Below are 10,388 nucleotides of genomic sequence, written 5' to 3'. Positions count from 1 at the left end.
AAGATCAGCGAGTCCAAATGTTAATCCAGCACTGCCAAGCCCAGTACTAACCATGCCCACGAACACGCTGCACTCGACCTTACCACAAGCGTGCTGCAAGGGCCCGAGGGAGTCGAGCCGCATCCGAGGGCAGAGATGGACGTGACCCGGCAGCCTCGTCTCCTTCCCGGCCGTGCCCAGCACGGCAGCCCCTGACCCCCGGAGCGGGAACAGCCACGGCCTCACCGCGTCCCACCGAGACGCCGGGAGCTGCGGGCGCACAGCCGGGGGAGGCTCAGGGGGGGTCCCCCGCCCCGCACAAGCCCGCCCAGCATGAGGAGTCTCCTTGGGCGGGCCGCCGCGGACTCCGGGCACCGCAGCTCCTCCTTCTGTGGGGCCTGGCAGCCGCAGGCCGGAGCCCCGGGTACGACTTACCACAGAGAGCGAGCGGGGGCAGCCCTGCCAGGAACGAGCGAGCGAGCGAGCACCCACCCTCGTTCCCTCCCTCTGTCCCTCTTCCTCGTTCGCCACCGCCCCCATGCAAACGGTGGCAGCCCCAGGTACCCGTCCGGGCCGCCCCCAAGGCAAAAGGCAGGGGGAAGCGCCTGCTCCTCCTGTCCCAGGAAGCCGCCTGCGCTCTCCCACCGTCCCAGCCACTGCCCGAGGCACCTACAGAGGTGCGGACGGCGGGGAGGACGAGGCAGCCCGCGCCCCGTCCCCGCCCGCGAGGGGCGGTGCTGCCGCTGGGTACCCGCCGGGCCCGCCCCCGCTCCCTGCCCGCGGCCCCTCGGCGGGGCGGTGCCGGGCGGGGCGGTGCCGCGCCTCGCGTCAGCGGCCCCTGCGCGGCGGGGCGGGGAGGGCACGGGAGTCTCGGCGCTGCCGCGGCGGGAGAGGCAGCGGTGGGGCCGGCGGCGGCGGCGGCAGCAGCTCCTCACGGGAACAAAGCGGGGGCGGCGCGGCCACACGGTGAGATCCGGGTGAGGGACGGGGAGGGGGCGGCGCTCGAGCTCCCCCGGGACCCCTGCGCTCCCCGAGGGGCGGCTCGGCGCGGTGCGGCGGAGGGGCCGCGGGCCCGACCCCTCCCTCCCTCTGCCCAGCGCCTTGGGGCGGCGTGACAGCGCCGTGCCCCCCGCCCGCCACCGCCTCCCGGGGAGCCGTCCCCGCTCGCCCCGTGTCCCCGCAGGGACCTCTGCGCGCCGCCGCCGCGGTGTCCGCCCGCCGGCGGGTCGCTGTTCCCCCGGGGAGCAGGGGAATATAAAGCAGTGGATCGGGGAGGCGGTCCGGGCGCGGAGCCCGAGAGCAGGTAGGTGCGGGACGGGCGCCCGGGGAGCCGGGGGCGCCGCTCCCGCAGGCGGCTGCGGGGGCTGGGGGGTGGCGCTCAACTTCGCCCGGCGCTGGGCACTGCCGAGGTCAGCAAGCCTTTTTCTGCCCGCGAAGCATCCTGGTGTGACTTCTCGCAGAATGGTTTTTTTTTAGGGAGGCTCTTTAGTGGCGTTTGGGGTTTTTTCCCCCCTCCCTTTCTCAGCCCGTCGCTACATAGGCTAGAGCTGGCCGGAGGCTCGCCCCTGCCTCTGTGGCTGCCTACGCAGCGCTCGTGTTGTCCTAACGATATGGCAGTAGCACTTCCTGCTGTAAATCACTTCGCGATAGTTTTTGAAGCGCTTCTTTAAGGCGGCACTGTAATGAACCCTCTTGTCAGTGCTTGCGGTAAGCTTAAAACCCTGTGAGCTGGACGCTGGTTTTGAGGCTGAGCTGTGTAATGTGCTGCAGTAGTTTTCGTAGAAAGGGTAGAAACGTAGTTCACTGTTGGTTTAGTGTTGGCATAAATGTAATTCCCCTTGCTATGCTCTGTTGGTGTAGGCTGTGTGGTTTTGGACCCTGTTGTAGTTACCTTTGCCATCTTCTTGTTGTGAAAGAAAGCTAATCTCAGATGTTCAGAGAGACTGATGTATTAAGAACTATGAAAAGTAAGCTTTATTAATACTGCTGTACTGGGGATAGCTCTTTGTTCTAGAATAATTTGAGGAAATAAAATCACTCAGACTGAAATTTATGGGGACTTGAATTTAAAAACCGTAGCTGTTAGCATTTGTTAAAATATTTTAAATAAGTAGATACATTAATGTTGATTGCTATTACTGTATTTATGTTTCATTTATTGAATTAGTCTAGTGATCTCTTATTTTGCTCTTTGTATGAACATCATCATATAAAATAGTCTTGCTGACTTTTTCCAGCTTATTAATGCCTTTTTCTCTCAAAAAATTTTAGAGCACAGTCAGAAGAGGAATGGATGTAACATGATACCCTTGCAGTGCTCAAAACACACAAATTCTGCAAAGATTTGTTTTTTGGTTAAGTAATACAAGGAAAATGGATGAATCGGCTTTGCTGGATCTGTTGGAGTGTCCTGTTTGCTTAGAACGCCTTGATGCTTCTGCAAAAGTCTTGCCTTGCCAACACACGTTTTGTAAACGCTGCCTGCTGGGCATTGTGAGCTCTCGCAATGAGCTGCGATGTCCCGAGTGCCGGACTTTAGTGGACTGCGGTGTTGATGAGCTCCCCAGTAATATTTTGCTTGTTAGACTACTGGATGGCATCAAACAGAGGCCTCGAAAACCCAGCGCCGGCGGAGGGACTGCCGGCACAAACGCTTTGAGGGTCCCCATCACCACTGTAGCTAACTGCGGATCAAAGGACCTGCAGAGCTCGCAAGTTGGGCAGCAGCAAAGGGTGCAAGCACGGAGCCCTCCTGTTAGGGTAAGTACCACGTGGTGACAGTATTTTGTTGCATTCCTGTCTTTTCCTCCACCATTTCAAAACAGTTTGTGGCCTCTGCTTTGGGATAAGGGCAGTCAGATAGTTAATATAGCAAAACAATGTAATTTTGAGAATTTCTGTAGATATCTTGCAAAGCATGTTGGTATTCCCATCAGTGTTGGTTTAATGTTGCATAAATATTAATAATGCTTCCTAATTGAAACTCTCAGTTTTTGAGGCAAGAAGAAATCCTTAACTCTCCAATTCAAAGTCAGTCAAATTGAGTAAGGTAACTTATGTGGAAGGCTTAAGTTAAGTTATTATTAAGGATAGAGATCTTATGAAGAACGTTTGAAATTGTTTTTAGTTTGTCAACTGCAAGACTAGAGATTTCATTTTGGCTCATGCACTTTCTGAAATGATTCTTACAATCAGTACATTTCCTATAAGTTAGACAAAACGAATGTTGAACATGAGCAGAGAAGTTTTGCCGCTTGCTTCTAAGGTTTTACTTTCTTCTGTTCAAAAAGAAATTTTTGAATTCCTGCAATCTGCTAAGTTGTTTGTACTCTTAGTCCTCAAAAATTCTTTATTAGTTTTTCCTCAAGTATTTTTTCTAGGGGATTTGGAACTTGTACGTACCATGATAGGAAGACATTGCCTTCTTTATATACTCTAGTTTTTTCTAAGAGCTGTGCAACCTGTAGACTCTGTCATACCTTATAATCAAGACTCAGTAGTCTCATTTATGATTATTCATTCTAGAACCTGTGTCAGGAAATGTAATTTTATGAGATGACAGACCTTGCTCTGTTTTATCTAATGACAAAGCAAGACAGCTTCTCTGAAAGGTTTTCTGCCCAGTTTGTTTGAGTTCCTGTGTTTGAAGTAGAGTTTCTGAATGGTTTAGGTGGTTTCTGTCTTGTGGAGTTTATTAGATTTTTATGAAATGTCTTAAGGAGTTCCAAGAAGAGGACCTCAACATATTTTTGGCAGGACTAGTCTTTATTTTGAAGGGTATCTAAATTATTTAGTTTACTTACCCAGTGAAGGACGTCTAACATTGATTTTCCTCGGATATACTTGACATGATTGGAATCTCTTCAAAAGATCTTAGATACACCTTTTAAGTTTACATAAGGATTTAAAATACAGTTGTTTGTCCACTAGTTGGTATTGCTTTCTCTGCTTGCTAGAGATCTCATTAGGTTCTTTACTTTAGAATATAGAAATTATAATTATCAACTCACTTCCTGCTAATGAGTTTTGTTTTGTATATACATTAATTGGTGAGAAGGTGATCTGTGGGGTTTTTCTGTTAGTGGTTTGTTTTTGTGGTTTTAGTGAGTTTTCTTTCCAGAACATAGAATCCTTAAAAAGTAATGCAAAGAAGCATCAGGAATATCAAAGCCAGTCTGGTCTTCTCCAGAACTTTAAGGTGTTTATTATGATACCTTGCATTTGCAAATGCTTTACTTAAAACAAAAAACCCTTATAATTTCTTTATATATTTTTGTGTTGACCTTTGTAAATAACTGTATTTTCAGAGACTGTTTCCCCTCCAGAAATGTTTCTGGTGCAGTGCTGTGCATGAAAGGCTGTACTTCAGAATTTCTCAAAGCCTTATTAGACAAAATAACTTGAATATGGAATATTTTTTCTTTTTTTTAATGTTCTATAATATCCTGTTTTGCAACATTTGCATTTCCAGATGTTACGCAGAGTAGAAAGTGATAACACATGGAAGGTTGCTTCAGCTTATCCTGTACCATGTGCCACTAAAACTGTGACCATATGCATTCCTCCTGTGGTAACTGATACTCATTGTATATTAGTGATAGGTTTTAGTGCTCTACAGTAAGTCTTATTCTGTCTTTAGTTTTGGAGTTTCACAGGCATTCTTGTGCCTTCTTTCCTTTGGGAGACAGGGAAAGATGATGATCTCATCATTTGTCCACTTTGTCCAGAGCCTTTTTTACTAGGAAGCCAGTATCTTTAAGAACATGAACCAACTTTGATGGATAAGAAGGTGGAGATATGAGCTAATTTTCTGTTTTCTATATGGAAAGTGGTTTTGGAAAAAGAAAAAAAAAGTCAGAAAGCAAAATGCCACTTTAATGGACAGTGTTGAAATGAATGCCCTATTTGTTTTACTAACTCTAACATAAAGATGCTTGCAAATACAGTTCCTCCCTGGGAATTGAAGAGGAAAATCTGTTTCTAGATGACTGGCAGAGTCAGATTTCCTAACCTAATTTTGCTGAAGGGAAACTAGTAAATGAAAGTTGCTGTTATGTTAAATGAAGTGAATGTGGATGAAGGCTGTCAAGTCATAAACATTCTGCTTATACCCTGAAGTAATACTAAACTCATAAATGCCCTTTCAGAGAATGCCATAATTTTCAGAAAAGGTTAATACAGCATGTACTGCAGCATGATTTCCTGAACTGTATCAACGACTGTGGAGTGGCCAGTCCTGTAATTGCACACTATATTGCATTCTCTGTATGTATGTGGTGACACATGGCAATAAACAAACAAATGGTTCCTTGAGTCTTAAAACTAATGGAGCTGTGTGGGTGGTGGGAATTAACAAATCTTGTGCCTACTATGTCCCCAACTAAAGTAACCTGTTTCTTTCTGTAACCTCTCTAAGGTTAACTGCTGTAACAATGACAATTTCTCTGTGCAAGTTGTTAACCTATTTTATTCCCCTGCTGTTTTGATGTATAAAGCCTCCTGTGCCTTTCTCTGGTACTGGCTGGACTGCACCTGATGGAAAACTTGTGTTTGCTGTCTGCTCAGCAGTTCTGTCCCAGGCAGCCAGCTTGCCTGGGACAACAAACAGTTATACACATACTGCAGCTTCCTCTCTGGTATGGATGCAGATTTAATGCTTTTCTCCTTGTTTTCAAGTGAAAGCCTTCAGGTAGGTTGACAGCTTGGAAGAGCTGTAAGAGCCCCAGCCTACTGTCAAATCTGCTTGTGACTGATCATCAGAAGCAAGTTGGGCTGTTGAGGGACTGCATGATCACATGAGCCTTGTTGCCTTCAAAAATGTTAGGGTCCATCCTTTTATGTTTATGCTCATGTTATTAATTTTTTTCATTTTCACAGAGTATGTCAGACAAGAATTATCCTAAGTCCCTTATGGCAGTTTTACAAGGATATGCTTATTGCAGGAGTCTTACATGTAGCTGTGTGCGTAAGTTGCTAGATGTTGGAGAGCTGTTCTCTCCTGGACAGATTTAAGATGATCCATGTTTAACTTTTCCTTGGAATTTGTATTTGCCTAAGTCTCCTTCTAGTTTGTTTATAGACCAACTTTCTGAAGTTAGGGCTATCTTTTTCACAGAATCCAGAGGAGAGTTGTCTAGATAGTCTGAAATCTCATCACTGTTGAAAATACTTTGTAATAAGGTTTTCAGCTATTTTCTGGACCAAATGTAGGCAGGAAGAGCTAAGAGAAGAATTCAAATGATCTCCATTAACAAGAGAAAAGTATGAATAGCTCAAAAGTTGGCCACTGAGGAGGAAAGAAGGACCCACTAACAGGAGATTGTGTCATGAGTTTCTGCTAATACTTAGCAGTGGTGCTGTGTCATGTAAATCCATGCATCTCTTTTCGTATTTGTTTAACAAGGAAAGCAATACTAAAATTTTAAATTCCTGTATCTCTACTACTGCATTTGTGATCAAGTAGACTCACCTTGGAACTGCTGAAACAGTTGTAATGGCAAAAGGAAAAGAAATGGAGCCAGGTTTTCCACCCGAAGCCGTGGTGTTTGACCTTGCCACACATCTTGGGGCAATAGGGTCAGTGGGCCACCTTTGGGTCTGTGTGGATTTAAGCAGGTTGGGCTTCTCTTTCAGACTCAATGGATGATATAAGCAATCAATTTTCTTTTATCTTAACCACCCTGGAGAAGAGAGCTCAGAGTGTTGGTCTCGTAGTTTGGCTGTTGAGCATGTTGCAAAAATCTGACAGGAGCCAAAACAACTGCTGCTTTTGTAGTCATGGCACTTGCTGGACTGTGAAGGTCCTGGCAGAACTTAAGTATCAAAAGAAACCTTTTAGACTAGAAGATAACAATAGGACAGAAAATGTGTGTTCATGGATCAATAACTTTACATTTTTTAAATAAATATGGTGATCACCAAGCATAGCAATAGGTGTAGATTGGAACAGATGTTTAAATCATGTTGGAACAAGAGTTAGTGGAATAAAATAATACAAAGAAATGTATCAGTAAAAGTCTGCTGGTGGAGTACTCTTAGAGGAGGTTCCCATTGCCATAATAGATCAGATTGTCAAGTGTACCTATTTAAAGGAAAAAGCAGTTGTAGAAATATGCAAAAAACAGTGGTTAATGCAGTTAGCTTCATGATTGTTCTTTGTGATCACAGGCTGGAGAATCATTACTTGATGGTGCCTGATTTTGAGCTGAACCCCCCCAACCAAAAGGTTTTTCCATACCATATGGCATCATGCTCAGCATATACATCTGGGGAAAGAAGAAGGAATGGGGGGAATTTCCCAAGTAACATTTGAGAATCTGGAGATAGACACCTATTCATGCTCTGGAGTGATTATTAGAAAATATTTTGTGAAGTCTTTGCCAATCATATATGCATGCTTTTGTTTCATTTCATGCTTGCTGAGATACCAGATTTTGCTTTTACCTTTACAGTTTCTTGTACAGTTTTAATTACTTCTGTACAGTATTACTTCTGTGTAATACTGTTGTATCCTATGTGAAACTAGAGAAAATTTAATGGAGATCAAAAATGTGAAAGGAAAATAGACTGACTCTTATGGTGTTAATGTGTTCCCTTTCAGAGATTAATAATTAGATAGAGAAGGAGGATAAGCAAAAGGAAGAACTGTGTCTGTATCTAAAGGCATTGGGCTAGGATTGAGAGCTTCCGGGCTCAGTTCCTGGCTTTGCTACAGGCATCCTTTATGACCTTGCACAGAGTCACTCAAAGCTCTTTGTGCCTCTGTTTCCCATCTGCAGATATGACTGATAGTACTTTCTTTGTGTGACTCACTATTTAGACTTTATGCTCTCCAGGGCAGACACTGACTTTTTTTAAAATATTGGATGTATCCATGGTTGTTTTACAATAGTTCCACAGTCTCAGCTGAGGTCAGTATATCCTGCTGTTAACTCTAAATCATTGACTTCCACATTACTGGAGAACTGTTCATAATCCATTTCCTGTACCAAAGACGGTGCAATGCTTAGTGTCACATTGTTAAGAGGATTTAATTTTGTTTGGATGTCTAATAGGAAATCACATGAATACCTCAGTGAGGAAAAGCCAGACACTTGAAACATCTGTGGAAGTCATAGTCCACCCTTCAGCTAGGGAAATCTGCATCTAACTGGCACACTGGTGTGTAGATTTGAGTGTGTTTTGAAAAGAAGGAGAATATCCAGTGTAAATTGTGTTGATAATGCAGAAATGTTTAATTCTATAGTTTGAATCTGCATAGCTATCTTGAACCTGCCAATTAACATTAATCTGCCTGATAATATAGCTGTCAAACTAGTGTAATCCCTTTTTTTAGAAAACAATTAGATTTTGAAGTAAACTGATCTATAAACTAAAGAAGTCGTCCACATTATTTACATGTGATACTGAAATCTGAAATCCCTTTTTAATCTGTTTACAAGCTTTTTTTTGGTGTCTTCATGTGGAAGAGAGGGCTGTCTCTATTTCCCTTCATTTTCTAGTTTAATATTCCTCCATTTATGTAGATTTGTTTAAAACCACCTACATGAAATGAAATGGTGTCTTTTTTTCCTCCACTTTAATGTGGCCAGTGAGTTGCTCTACTCAAAAAGCTTTGATCATTTAGAAAATTTAAACTTCTGCATAAAAAGGGAAGTCTCAAGCCGTTACTTTTAATGGGCTTCTGAAGGGAAGCAATTTTTTTAGAGAGAATAAAAATCCTTGAATTTTTTTCACATATTACCAGAAAAATCAAATACCAATAAAATTGCTTTATGAAAGTGATCCAGGATCTGGTTAGAAATTTCAGTCAGTAGTGCTGTTGCTATGTTTCTCTGTGCATAGTGTCTGGCTTTCTGCAATGCATTTGGTGGCTTAATAGGCATCATGCATGGTGGGAAGAGCTGGTTGGGATGGCATCAGCTAGAAATCCTTCTTCTCCCCTCTCCTTTAACTGAGTGAAAAGGTTTTTAATGGAACTTCAGTGTTTAGTGCATGGATAGGAACTGCAGAAAACAGAAAGCTTTTAACTGCAGCTGTGATAATAAAACTGGAAAATTGTTATGATCCGTTGTTTGTCTTTCTTTTGGTGAACTTCCCCTTGCAGTGCATTTGGCCTTCTCCTTATGATACGCTTAACACCTTCCTTGGTCTTTTCTTTGGCTCCATTGTTGTTCTTTATTCAAACGATCTCTTGCCTCTGATTATACTGTACCACTTCCAAGAAAAAGAAAACATCTAGTTTTCTTACCTCTTGTGTCCCATTTGTCCATGACTGTGTCAGACATAAGGAACAAAAAATAAACAATGAGAAAGAAAATTTTCTGTTGAGGTATGTGGACTATGTACAAACTTGTAGTATATTCGACTAAGATCTGCCAAGTACATGAAGAGGATAAAGTATAAGTTAATATTACTGTATTGCCTAGCCTCCTGGGATTATTCTTCTTTTTTGCTTTTTCTTTTTCTTCTTCTCCTTTAAATCACTGACTATATCCTCTTTCTAGTGTGGGCAAGAGTGTGTCTCAGTAATTAAAGCTGAAATATCATCTGGTCAGCCCTGTTCATGCATACACCTCGTTACTGCCTTCACAGAGGAAAAGTGTGCATCTGTTAGACCTCATTTCTGTCAGATCCCTCTGTGTTAGACAGAAAAACTTGTCTTGGAAAATTAGCAGTGAATTCTTGGGTCAGTTGAACTAGATCAAATCCTTTACTTTTCACATCACTAAATCGGAGTCTTTTTGGAGAGCAGGTTTTTCGGGTTTTTTTGGACTGAGAAGTGCTGCTGTGAGGTGAGCTGGATTAGTTTTAGAAAGAAAGTGGTCCTGAGGTGGGATGATCACACATCCAAGTGCTCTTTTCTGCACTCCTTATCTCTCTTAGGTATAGAGGGGAAGATGACAGTCCTGTCCTCTGACTGTCAGATTGAATGCTGGGAGCTTGGAGCTTTGCTGCACTAGCATGCCTCTTATCCCTTTCCCATGGATATTGCCAGAGCTGCCATGCAGTTTGGGTGCAGAACCTGAGCTGGTCAGCACAGTGGCAATTGGTTAAGTCTGTTTTCACATTTGCATCCTCTAAAATGTCAGGAAGTTGTTGGGACTCAGAAAGATGCTCTGGAGAGAAGGGAAATCACTCCAAAGATGGAAATCAACTCCAGTATTTTTAATTCTTTAGACCTGTGACGCTTATATACGTATCTTTAAAATGTCATTCAATGTTGCCTGGAAACCTACAGATTTGGATTCTCCAGTTGAAGGAAGAGTGAAACACAGAGGTCAATGTTTCATTTATGGACACTGTTGCCCAAAGTGTCTCAGAATCTGAGCCTGCTAGGTACACCAAAGTCAACTGTGGTGTGTGTGTATGAGCAATCCGCTGTACCCTTAGAAGCTTTGGGTTGTGGA

General features: G+C 43.7%; 1 protein-coding gene across 2 annotated transcripts in view; it reads left to right on the top strand.

Annotated features, from left to right (window-relative positions):
• The first annotated feature begins 813 nt into the window (after positions 1–813).
• The window catches only part of SH3RF1 (SH3 domain containing ring finger 1), an 83,581-nt gene continuing 74,006 nt past the window's right edge, over positions 814–10,388 (top strand). Inside the window, exons 1-2 of one of the 2 annotated variants that reach the window (XM_059844503.1) lie at positions 814–945; positions 2,251–2,739. In XM_059844503.1, coding sequence (XP_059700486.1) covers positions 2,353–2,739 — 387 coding nt within the window. In that variant the 5' untranslated portion in view covers positions 814–945; positions 2,251–2,352. Of the gene's footprint in view, positions 946–1,029; positions 1,283–2,250; positions 2,740–10,388 lie in introns of those variants that run through there. The other variant, XM_059844502.1, reaches the window with a different exon arrangement.

Source organism: Haemorhous mexicanus, chromosome 4, assembly GCF_027477595.1.
Source record: "Haemorhous mexicanus isolate bHaeMex1 chromosome 4, bHaeMex1.pri, whole genome shotgun sequence".
In the NCBI taxonomy this organism is placed as follows: domain Eukaryota; kingdom Metazoa; phylum Chordata; class Aves; order Passeriformes; family Fringillidae; genus Haemorhous; species Haemorhous mexicanus.
Note: the sequence above shows the minus strand (reverse complement) of the source record. Positions and strands in the feature narration are given on the sequence as shown.